We start from the raw sequence: 12,165 nt of genomic DNA on the forward strand, positions 1-12,165 counted from the left end.
ACACCCAAAACTCTCCTGAGCGTCCCCCAAAGGGGAGCCACCCCAAAACCAGGGGGTGCACCCCAAAACGGGGAGCACCCAAAACAACAGGGTGGGGACCCTAAACAGAGCGGTGCTCCCCAAAAAGCAAAAGGGAGCACCCGAAAAAGGGAGTTCTCAAAACAGAGGGGCGCCCCCAAAAATGGGGGGGGGGCACCCCAGTGCAGGAGGTGCACCCAAACCAGAGGAACACACCCCAAAAATGGGAGCGCGCAAAATAAAGAGTTGCACCCCGAAAAACGGGGTGTGCCCAAAAGAGAGGCGCGCTCAACGCCAAGGCCAGGGGTGCCCCCCAGGAAAGGGGGGGCCCAGCCCCAGGGTCCGGGGTGCCCCAAACCCCAAAGCAGAGAGGAGCCCCAGTCCCGGGGCTCGGGGTGCCCCTATCCCAGAATTCGGGGGTTCCCCAATCCCAGGGTTCAGGGGATCCCCAATCCCGGCTCGGGGGTGTCCCCGGGGCTCCGGCGGTGGGCGGGGCGGGGCCTGTTGATGGGCGGGGCCTGTTGATGGGCGGGGCCTGGCGGTGGGCGGGGCGGGGGCTGGCCGGGCGGGGCGGGGCGTGGTCCCGAGGCCCCGCCCCCGGCGGCGCTCAGCGCCATGGGCGAGGGGGAGCCCAGGTACAGGGGGCACTGGGGGGCACTGGGGGGCACTGGGGGCACGGGGGCGCTGCCGGGGGAGCTCCGGGACCGGGGCGGGGGAGCCGGGGGGAGCCAGGGGAGGGAAAGGCTGTACTGGGGGCACTGGGAGGGACTGGGGCGTTACTGGGGCGGGAGGCGGCGGGACGCGGGGGGTGTTACCGGGGCGGCACCGGGGGGCACCGGGGGGCACCGGGGGGCCGGGGGAGGTGCAGGGGCGGCACTGGGGGGTCCCGAGGGTTAGCGGGGGTGTGGGGCAGCGGGGGGGGGTGGGAGTGGGGGGGTCCTGGGGTTACCGGGGGATGCGGGAGGGGCTGGGGGGGGTCACTGGGGGATGGGGGGTCCCCGGGGGGGCGGGAGAGGGGACCGGGAGCAGCGGGAGCGAGGGGGGCACCGGGAGCGCTGGGCAGGCCGGGAGCGGGGGGGCTGCGGCCGCCAGTCCCGGCCCTGGACACGCCCTGATGGGGAGGCCACGGCCTTGGCCACACCCCCTGCTCGCCCATGGCCACGCCCCCGGTCACGCCCACTGCCACACCCACCGTCACTCCCCCGGCCCCACCCCCGGCCCCCCTCACTGCCACACCCATTGTCCCGGTCCCGGCCACACCCACTGCCCCGCCCCCCGGTCACACCCCCGGCCACGCCCCCGGGAACGGGACGCCCCCCCCCGGGACCCCCAGGACCCCTGCCAGGCCCCACGGGGCTGGGATTCCTCCCGAAACCCCCCCGGGACCCCCCCTGGGGACTCCCCTCGAAAGAGTGACCCCTCCTTGACCCTCTCAGGATCTCCCCCATGGGGTCTCCCCCCTTGGAGAGGGAACCCCCCGGGACCGGGGCCGGGACCCTCCTCAGCCCCGCCCGAGTGTGGGTGGGGGTGGGGGGTCCCAGTCCTGGGGGGGTCCCCATCCTGGGGATGGCCCCGGTGCGGGCGGGGGTCCCTGTCATGGCGGGAGTCCCTGTCACGGGGGGGGTCCCTGTCACGGGGGGGGTCTCTGTCACGGGGGGGGTCCCTGTCACGGGGGGGGTCCCTGTCATGGGGGGGTCTCTGTCACGGGGGGGGTCCCTGTCCCGGAGTGTGCGGGGTGATCCTGGGGCAGTTCGGGGGGAGGATCCCGCTCCTGGCGGTTCCTGCTGTGGGTGGGGGTCCCGGGGCTGTTGCGGGGAGATCCTGGTGCCCACCTCCCCCCAGCCCGGCCCTGGGGGTCCCGGGGGTGCTCGGGGGGGTCCCGGGGATGCTCTGGGGGGTCCCGGCGGTGCTCCGGGGGGTCCCGGTGCCGGTCCCGGTGCCAGCCTCCCCCCAGCATGGCAGTGGGATGGGGTGAGGTGGGTGGGGGTCCCGGGGGTCCCGGTGCCGGTCCCGGTGCCAGCCTCCCCCCAGCATGGCGCAGCAGTTGATCAGCGGGGCCGGGTACGTGCCCGAGGACGGACTGACGGCCCAGCAGCTCTTTGCCTGCGCCGACGGCCTCACCTACAAGTGCGGGTGACCCCCGAGCCCAAACCCCCTGACCCCCCTCAGCACCGCCTGACCCTCACAGGCGCCTCCAGACCCCCCAAACACAGCCCAGCACCCCCAGTTCCCTCCCCGGGGCCACCTGAACCCCCGGGAACCTCCTGACGCCCCCAGACCCCTCCCCAGGGCAGCCCCAGGGAACCCCCACAGGGACCCCCCAGGAACCCCAGCAGGGACACCCCAAAAACCACCCGGCCCCCCTGCACCTCCACTGCCACCCCCCAGGAACCCCCAGACCCCCCAGAAACCCTTCCAGACCCCTCCAGGAGCCCCTGACCCCCCCAGGAGCCCCTGACCCCCCAGAAACCCTTCCAGACCCCCCAGGAGCCCCTGACCCCCCAGAAACCCTTCCAGACCCCCCAGGAGCCCCTGACCCCCCAGAAACCCTTCCAGACCCCCCAGGAGCCCCTGACCCCCCAGAAACCCTTCCAGACCCCCCAGGAGCCCCTGACCCCCCAGAAACCCTTCCAGACCCCCCAGAAACCCTTCCAGACCCCCCAGGAGCCCCTGACCCCCCAGAAACCCTTCCAGACCCCCCAGGAGCCCCTGACCCCCCAGAAACCCTTCCAGACCCCCCAGAAACCCTTCCAGACCCCCCAGGAGCCCCAGACCCTCCAGAAACCCTTCCAGACCCCCCCAGGAGCTCCTGACCCCCCCAGCTCGTTCCCCCCTCCCTCGGTGCCCCCCCGACCTCGGGTGTCCCCCCAAGGGGGACCCTCAGGGGACACATTTGTCCCCCCCTGCCCTGGTGGGTCTGGGTCAGTTTGGGGGGCCCGGGGGGTCCCAGCCCTTTGTCCCCCCGCAGTGACTTCCTCATCCTCCCCGGCTACATCGACTTCACAGCCGAAGAGGTGGTGAGTGACCCCCCAGGACCCCCCAAAATCCCCCTGGGACCCCCCCTGTGCTGTCCCCACCGGGGTGGCTCCCCCTGGCTGGGGACCCCCTCAGTGACCCCCCTGTGCCCCCTCCCCGGGGTGACCCCATCTTGCCCCCCCTGGTGTTTCTGGGGTTGGGGGATCCCGTGGGGTCCCTGAAGGTTTTGGGGTGTGGGGGGCCTCAAGGAACCCCAGTCCTTGAGGGGGGGTTAGGGGGTGCAGGGTCCCTGTGCTTTTGGGGGTGCTGGGAGGGCAGGGGGGGTCAGGTGGAGTCGGGGACCCCCCATTCCTCAGAGGGGTCCCCCTGCCCCTCGAGGGGGGATCAGGATTTTAGGGGTGCCCCCCTCCCCTCCCCAGGACCTGACATCAGCACTGACCCGAACCATCACCCTGAAAACGCCCCTGGTGTCCTCCCCCATGGACACGGTCACCGAGGGGGACATGGCCATCGCCATGGCGGTGAGTGGGGACACTGGGGACACTGGGGACACTGGGGGGGCACTGGGGACACTGGGGGGACACTGGGGAGACTGGGGACACTGGGGGGGCACTGGGGGGACACTGAGGGGACACTGGGGGGACACTGGGGGGACACTCGGAGGGACACTGAGGGGACACTGGGGGGACACTGAGGGGACACTCGGAGGGACACTGAGGGGACACTGGGGGGACACTGGGGGGACACTGGGGGGACATGGCCATCGCCATGGCGGTGAGTGGGGACACTGGGGACACTGGGGGGACACTGGGGGGACACTGGGGGGACACTGGGGGGACATGGCCATCGCCATGGCTGTGAGTGGGGACACTGGGGGACACTGGGGACACTGGGGGACACTGAGGGGACACTGGGGGGAGACTGGGGGGACACTGAGGGGACATGGCCATCGCCATGGCTGTGAGTGGGGACACTGGGGACACTGGGGGGACACTGAGGGGACAGGGTCACCGAGGGGGACACGGCTGTCACCACGGGTCGGGGGCACCCACACGGGTGGAGACACCCCGGGGGGGCACTGCGGGGACATCCGGGGGTTTGTGGAAGTGCCCGGGGGGGGCTCTGGCCTGGGGGGAGCCCTGTCAGACTGGGGGACACCCGTGGGTGCCTGGGGGGCACCCAGGGAGCTGGGCAGGGGGGGCACAGTCCCCGAGGGGTGCAGGGGGGCACACGGCTGTGGGGGGGGGCACACGGCTGGGGGGGGGTAGCCCACCCACCCAGCTGCAGCTCGGCAACCCCCAACCCCCCTGTGCCCCCTGTGCCCCCCCAGCTGAACGGCGGCATCGGCATCATCCACCACAACTGCACCCCCGAGTTCCAGGCCAGCGAGGTGCGCAAGGTCAAGGTGAGCCCGGGACCCCGTGTCCCCGTGTCCCCGTGTCCCCGTGTCCCCGTGTCCCCGTGTCCCCTGGGACAGCGCGGCCAGCGGCGACCGCCTGTGGCCACCAGCACCGCGCTTTGAGGGTCCCCTCGGTATTCCCGGAGGTCCCTGACACCCCCCGTGTCTCTGAGCCCCCCGTGCCCCGGGTGACACTGTCCCGGTGTCCCTGAGCCCCCCAGTGTCCCGTGTGACACTGTCCTGGTGCCCCTGAGCCCCCCGTGTCCCGTGTGACACTGTCCTGGTGCCCCTGAGCCCTCTGTGGCCCCGGTGACACTGTCCCGGTGTCCCTGAGCCCCCCAGTGTCCCCATAGCCCGGGTGACACTGTCCCTCCGTGTCCATGTGCTCTGTGTGTCCCCGTGTGACACTGTCCCGGTGTCCCTGAGCCCCCCGTGGCCCGTGTGACACTGCCCCGTGTGACACTGCCCCGTGTGACACTGTCCCGGTGTCCCTGAGCCCCCCGTGGCCCGTGTGACACTGCCCCGTGTGACACTGTCCTGGTGCCCCTGAGCCCCCCGGTGTTCCTGTGCCCCCCGTGTGACACTGTCCCGGTGTCCCTGAGCCCCCCGGTGTCCCTGTGGCCCCGGTGACGCTGTCCCATTGTCCCTGTGCCCCTGAGCCCCCCGTGTGACACTGTCCTGGTGTCCCTGTGCCCCCGTGTGACACTGCCCCGTGTCCCCAGCGCTTCGAGCAGGGTTTCATCACGGAGCCGCTGGTGATGAGCCCGGCGCACACCGTGGGGGACGTGTGGGACGCCAAGGCCCGGCTCGGCTTCTCGGGGGTCCCCGTCACGCACTCGGGGCGCCTGGGGGGGCGGCTGGAGGGCATCGTCACCTCCCGCGACATCGACTTCCTGCGGGAGAGGGACAGGGACACCCCCCTGGCCGAGGTGGGCGCGGGGCTGGGGGGGACGGGGATGGGGATGGGATGTGGGGGGCAGGGATGGGATGGGATGTGGGGCAGGAGTGGGATGGGATGGGATGTGGGGCAGGGGTGTGGGGCAGGGATGGGATGTGGGGCAGGGATGTGGGATGGAATGTGGGGCAGGGATGGGATGGGATGTGGGGCAGGGATGGGATGGGATGTGGGGCAGGGATGTGGGGCAGGGATGAGATGTGGTGTCCTGTGGGACAGGATGGGATGGGATGTGGGGCAGGGATGGGATGTGGGGCAGGGATGGGATGGGATGGGGGGCAGGGGTGTGGGGCAGGGGTGGGATGGGATGGGATGTGGGGCAGGGGTGTGGGGCAGGGATGGGATGGGATGTGGGGCAGGGGTGGGATGGGATGGGATGTGGGGCAGGAATGGGATGCGGGATGGGATGGGGGGCAGGGGTGTGGGGCAGGGGTGGTATGTGGGGCAGGGGTGGGATGGACAGGCGGTTGCAGAGATCCGTGGCAGGGGCAGGAGCTCCCCGCAGTGGCCCTGGGCCCCCCAGCGCGGGTGACAGTGAAGGTGACAGTGACACACAGTGCAGGTGACAGTGATGGTACCCGTGCCTGTGACAGTGCCAGTGCGTGTGACAGTGAGGGACAGCGATGGTGACAGTGCTGGTGGCAGTGGAGGTGACAGTGCCACTGACAGTGTCAGTGCCAGCAGTGGTGACAGCGATGGTGGCAGTGGCAGACAGTGCCATACCTGTGCCCATGGCAGTGACATGTCCCCGTGTCCCCAGGTGATGACCAAGCGCAGGGACCTGGTGGTGGCCCCAGCCGGTGTCACCCTCAAAGAGGCCAACGAGATCCTGCAGCGCAGCAAGAAAGGTGCAGGGGGGGCACCTGTCACCCCCTGTCACCCCCTGAGCCCCCTGTCACCCCCTGAGCCCCCTGTCACACCCCCAAGTCCCCTGTCACCTCTGGAGACACCTCTCTGTCACCCCATAGGGACCCCCACAGCAGCTGCCAGGTGTCACCCCCCAGGGGTGACCTCCACCCAGGGACACCTCCGTGTCACCCTGGGCACCCATGGGGGATGTCCCCTGTCCCCGTTCCTCTCCCCCCGTGTCCCCATCCCCTGGTGACATTGTCCCCGCTGTGTCCCCAGGGCTCTGACGGGGCCAGCCCTGATGAGCTGGTGGCTGTCACCGCCCTGTCCTTCAGGTCCCCTCCTTGTCCCTGGGCTCATCCCCGTGTCCCCCATTCCTGGGGTCATCTCCGTGTCCCTGCAGCCCCCCCAGTGCCCCCCACCCCTGGGTGTCCCCAGGGGAGCTGCTGGTGGTGGCCAGCAGTGATGATCGCCCTGGGCTCGGGGTCTCTTTTGTGTCCCCTGTCCCCACGTCCCCGCCGTGTCCCCGCGCTGTCCCCGCAGGGAAGCTGCCCATCGTCAACAGCCGTGACGAGCTGGTGGCGCTGATGGCGCGCACGGACCTGAAGAAGAACCGGGAGCACCCGGCGGCCTCCAAGGACGGGCGGAAACAGCTGCGGGTCGGGGCCGCCATCGGGACCCGCGAGGACGATAAATACCGGCTGGACCTGCTCGTGCAGGCGGGCGCCGACCTCGTGGTGCTGGTGCGTGTCCCCAAAACCGGGGACCCCAAAAACCGGGCACCCCAAAACCGGGGCACCCCAAAACCGGGACACCCCCAAAACCGGGGCACCCCAAAACCGGGGCACCCCAAAAACCGGGGCACCCCAAAACCGGGGACCCCAAAAACCGGGGCACCCCAAAACCGGGGCACCCCAAAAACCGGGACACCCCAAAACCGGGACACCCCAAAACCGGGGCACCCCAAAAACCGGGGACCCCAAAAACCGGGGCACCCCAAAACCGGGGCACCCAAAAAACCGGGGGGCTCCGGGCATGGGGGATCTCAAAAATGGGGGCTCCAGGTGTGGAGGATCCCAAAAACTGGGGTGCCCCAAAAACAGGGGGCTCCGGGCATGGGGGATCCCAAAAACCGGGGGCTCCAGGCATGGGGGACACCAAAACCTGGGGGCTCCAGGCGTGGGGAATCCCAAAAAACCGGGGGCTCTGGGCGTGGGGAGGCTGGAGGGATGAGGGTGAGGAAGGGGCTCGATCAGCTCGAGGGGGGGTGGGGCTGGTGGGTGTGGAGGGGTCCCCGAAAACGGGGGGTAAGGGGAACCCCCAAAAAATGTGAGAGCCCAAAATGGGGGGAGGGGGGAATGAAAAAGGGGCGGCACGGAAATGGGGGAGCATCCCAAAAACGGGGGGATGAGGATGGGGAATGGGGCAGGGATGGGGAGACCCTAAAAATAGGGGGGTGGGGGCACCCCAAAAGCCGTGGGACCCCAAAAGGGAGGGGATGGGACGTGGGGATGAGGATGGAGCTGCTGGGTGGGGTGTGCCCCAAAAAAGGAGGGGCCTGGGGGACCCCCCTCCTCACTGAACCCCAACCCGCGCCCCCAGGACTCGTCGCAGGGGAACTCCCGGTACCAGCTCAGCATGATCCGGTACATCAAGGCCAAGTACCCCGAGCTGCAGGTGGTGGGGGGCAACGGTGAGACCCCAGCCCAGCCCAGCCCGGGGGGGCACGGGCACTGCAGCCCCTGGGGGGGCAGCCAGGAGGAGGGAAACGGGGGGACCCCAAAAGGGAGGTGGGGGAAACGGGGGCGGGATTTGGGATTTGGGGTGTCCCTGCAGTGCTGAGGTGGGATTTGGGATCCCATTTTGGGGGGTTATTTTTAAGGTGTGTCCCCCGTCATAGTGGGGCAGGATTTGGGGTGCCGTTTTGGGGTACCGTGTTTGGGGTGTCCCCTGCAGTGATGGGGTTCGGGGTGCCCTGGGCACTGTTGGGGTGCCATTTGGGGTGTCCCCTGCAGCAGTGGGGTGGGGTTTGGGGTGCCCTGGGCACTGCTGGGGTGTCATTTTGGGGTGTCCCCTGCAGTGGGGGGGTTCAGGGTGCCCTGGGCACTGTTGGGGTGCCATTTGGGGTGTCCCCTGCAGCAGTGGGGTGGGGTTTGGGGTGCCCTGGGCACTGCTGGGGTGTCATTTTGGGGTGTCCCCTGCAGTGGGGGGGTTTGGGGTGCCCTGGTCACTGCTGGGGTGTCATTTTGGGGTGTCCCCTGCAGTGATGGGGTTCAGGGTGCCCTGGTCACTGCTGGGGTGCCATTTGGGGTGTCCCCTGCAGCAGTGGGGTGGGTTTTGGGGTGCCCTGGGCACTGTTGGGGTGCCATTTGGGGTGTCCCCGGCAGTGGTGACAGCGGCCCAGGCCAAGAACCTGATCGACGCCGGGGTGGACGCGCTGCGGGTGGGGATGGGCAGCGGCTCCATCTGCATCACCCAGGAGGGTGAGTGACACCCCCGGGACCCCCTGACCCCACCCTGGACACCCCTGCAGTGTCCCCACTGTGCCCTTTGGGGTGTCCCTGTTCCCGCTGTCCTGCTGCCCCCTGTCCCTGACCCACTGGCTCAGGCCATGGCCCTGTCCCTGTGCCCCTGTCCCTCACCCACTGTCCCTGTCCGTGTGATGATGTCCCTGTTCCGTGGCAGTGCTGGTGTGTGACCAGGCTCAGGCCATGGCCATGTCCCTTACAGTGTCCCTGTCCCTGTCTCTGTGGCACTGCTGGTGTGTAGCCATGCCCAGGCCACAGCCGTGTCCCTTACAGTGTCCCTGTCCCCATGGCAATGCTGGTGTGTGACCAGGCTATGGCTGTGTCCCTGACATGTCCATGTCCCTGTCCCTGTCCTGTGGCAGTGCTGGCGTGTGGCCGGGCCCAGGCCCTGTCCCTGTCCCTTACAGTGTCCCTGTCCCTGTCCCTGTCCCCTGGCAGTGCTGGCCTGTGGCCATGCCCAGGCCATGTCCCTGTCCCATACAATGTCCCTGTCCCCTGGCAGTGCTGGCGTGTGGCCGGGCCCAGGCCATGTCCCATACAATGTCCCTGTCCCCTGGCAGTGCTGGCCTGTGGCCATGCCCAGGCCATGTCCCTGTCCCATACAATGTCCCTGTCCCCTGGCAGTGCTGGCGTGTGGCCGGGCCCAGGCCGTGTCCCATACAATGTCCCTGTCCCCTGGCAGTGCTGGCGTGTGGCCGGGCCCAGGCCATGTCCCTGTCCCATACAGTGTCCCTGTCCCTGTCCCTGTCCCCTGGCAGTGTTGGCGTGTGGCCATGCCCAGGCCATGTCCCTGTCCCATACAGTGTCCCTGTCCCCTGGCAGTGCTGACCTGTGGCCGGGCCCAGGCCATGTCCCTGTCCCATACAATGTCCCTGTCCCCTGGCAGTGCTGGCGTGTGGCCGGGCCCAGGCCACGGCCGTGTACCGCGTGGCCGAGTACGCGCGGCGCTTTGGTGTCCCGGTCATCGCCGACGGCGGCATCCGCAGCCCTGGGCACGCCGTCAAGGCCCTGGCCCTGGGGGCCTCCACAGGTGAGGGGACACGGGGGGACATCGGGGGGGGGGCACCCAGCACCCAGAGGGGGCACCCTGAGGGCCCCCAGCCCACCCTGGGGGGACCCCACAGCCCACCCTGGGGTACCCCACAGCCCACCCTGCGAGGATCCCACAGCCCCCAGCCCAGACTGGAGATGATCCCACAGCCCCCAGCCCACCTTGGGGAAATCCCACAGCCCCCAGCCCAGACTGGAGATGATCCCACAGCCCCCAGCCCACCTTGGGGGAATCTCACAGCCCCCAGCCCAGACTGGAGATGATCCCACAGCCCCCAGCCCAGATTGGAGATGATCCCACAGCCCCCAGCCCACCTTGGGGGAATCCCACAGCCCAAACTAGAGATGGTCCCACAGTCCCAGCCCACCCTGGGGAGATCTCATATTCCCCAGCCCACCCTGGGAGATCCCACAGCCCCCAGCCCACCCTGGGGGATCCCACATTCCCCAGCCCACCCTGGGAGATCCCACAGCCCCCAGCCCATCCCAGGCGGGGTTTCACACCCCCCAGCCCTCCGGGGGTGTCCCTGACCGAGTGTCCCCGCAGTGATGATGGGGTCCCTGCTGGCGGCCACCACGGAGGCGCCGGGGGAGTTTTTTTTCTCGGAGGGCGTGCGGCTGAAGCAGTACCGGGGCATGGGCTCGCTGGACGCCATGGAGCAGGGCCCGGGCAGCCAGAAACGCTATTTCAGGTACCCCCCGGGGGATGGGGGGATTGGGGGGGGGGTCTGTGCCGCCCCCGGCCGCCCCCCAGCCCTGTGTGTGTGTCCCACAGCGAGGGGGACGCGGTGAAGGTGGCTCAGGGCGTGTCGGGCTCGGTGCAGGACAAGGGCTCCATCCACAAGTTCGTGCCCTACCTGCTGGCCGGGCTCCAGCACGGCTGCCAGGACCTGGGCGCCCGCAGCCTCTCGGCGCTCCGGTCAGTGCTCGGGGGGGATTTGGGGGGTGCTGGGGGGTCCCTGCCGCCCCCACAAACCCCCCCCCGGCCCCCCCAGGTCGATGATGTTCGCGGGGGAGCTGAAATTCGAGCGCAGGACGGTGGCGGCGCAGGTGGAGGGCGGAGTGCACGGGCTGCACTCGTGAGTGGGGACGGGAATGGGGGGTTTGGGGGGGTCTGGGGGGGTCTGGGGGGCCCTGGGGGGGGTTGGAGGAGGTTTTTGGGAGGACTAAGGAGATTTGGAGGAGGTTTTTGGGGGGGCTGAGGTTTGGAGGAGGTTTTGGGGGGCTAAGGGGGTTTTGGGGGGCTGAGAGGGTTTGGAGGAGGTTTTTGGGGGGCTAAGGGGGTTTTGGGGGGCTGAGGGGGTTTGGAGGAGGTTTTGGGGGGCTGAGAGGGTTTGGCGTTGTGGGGGGTACAGGAGTTGGGGGTTCCTGGGGGGCAGGGGAGGTTTTGGGGCCTGAGGAAGGCACCACTTCACATCCCACCCTGGGCCCCCCAGTTGCCCCAGTTCGGGGTCTGGGGGCACCCCCAGTTTCTCCAGTGAGGGGGCTGGGGGGATTGGGGTGTGGGGGGCTCCTGTGCCCCCCCAAACCCTGCTCATCTTCCCCTCCCCCGCAGCTTTACGGTTCTGCCCTGTGAGTACCTGCTCCCCCCCCCCCCCCCCGGGATTGGGGGTGTTTGGGGGGGTCCCCCTTTATCCCCCCCCAATGGATGGGGGGGCTGGGGGAGGGGGCACCCCCCGTATCCCAGCCCGATCTGGGGTTTGGGGGTCCCAGCCCCCCCAGAAGGGGTTTGGGGGTTCCCTTTCCTCCTCTCTGACCCCCCCTTGTCCCCGCAGTGCCGAGGGGGGGCTGCCCTGAGGAGGGGTCCCCCCGGGCCGGCGCCCCCCGCCCGGAGCCTGCGGGGACCCCCCCGGCCCCCCGACACCGGCGCTGCTGATGCTGCACGGGGACCCCCCAAACGGGGACCCCCCAAACCCCCCGAGCACAGGGGGGGACCTCGGGAACCCTCCCGGAATTGGGGGTGCGGGGAGCCCCCAAACCCCCGGGGCACACAGGGCAGGGGGTCCTCAGAGCCCTCAGGAATGGGGGTGCAGGGACCCCCCCAAAGGGGCACCACGAGACTGCGGGGACCCCACGACCCCCCCACCATGGTGCAGGGACCCCCCAAACCTCGCAGGGACCCCCAACCCCTGACTGCACTGATGGGCTCGCGGGGCCGTGTCCCCCTGTCCCCCCGGGTGGGGATGGGGGGACCCCCGCAGCCTCCAGGGGACCCCCCAGCACTGCAGGGGCGGCCCGGGGGACCCCACAGTGTCCGGGGGACCCCCCAGGGGCCTGGGGAACCCCGGATTCGCCGTGTCCAGGGGTGAATAAAGTCTTGGAGCATCGGAGCGTGTCTTGTCCCTGTCCCTGTCCCTGCGCTGGCCCCGGCCCTGTCCATGGTCCTGTCC

At 69.7% G+C, this 12,165-nt stretch overlaps 1 protein-coding gene across 3 annotated transcripts; it reads left to right on the forward strand.

Annotated features, from left to right (window-relative positions):
- Nucleotides 1-616: 616 nt before the first annotated feature.
- Nucleotides 617-12,035, forward strand: IMPDH1 (inosine monophosphate dehydrogenase 1; the record flags this gene model as incomplete). Of its 3 annotated transcripts, none has more annotated exons than XM_083858811.1 (16): nt 617-653; nt 2,050-2,145; nt 2,987-3,035; nt 3,414-3,515; nt 4,325-4,399; nt 5,116-5,322; nt 6,109-6,196; nt 6,741-6,940; nt 7,800-7,890; nt 8,585-8,680; nt 9,612-9,755; nt 10,323-10,467; nt 10,551-10,694; nt 10,771-10,854; nt 11,331-11,347; nt 11,551-12,035. In XM_083858811.1, the coding sequence occupies exons 1-16, from the start codon at nt 634-636 to the stop codon at nt 11,649-11,651; spliced, it is 1,659 nt and encodes a 552-aa protein (XP_083714937.1). In that variant the 5' UTR covers nt 617-633. The 3 variants fall into 3 exon arrangements, with proteins under 3 accessions (XP_083714937.1, XP_083714939.1, XP_083714938.1); XM_083858813.1 differs by having other exon boundaries at nt 10,358-10,467; nt 11,551-11,644; XM_083858812.1 differs by lacking the exons at nt 11,331-11,347; nt 11,551-12,035 and having other exon boundaries at nt 10,771-10,858.
- Between the last annotated feature and the right edge of the window lie 130 nt (nt 12,036-12,165).

The sequence above is a fragment of the Zosterops lateralis genome, assembly GCF_965231275.1.
Source record: "Zosterops lateralis genome assembly, chromosome: 4".
NCBI lineage: Eukaryota > Metazoa > Chordata > Aves > Passeriformes > Zosteropidae > Zosterops > Zosterops lateralis.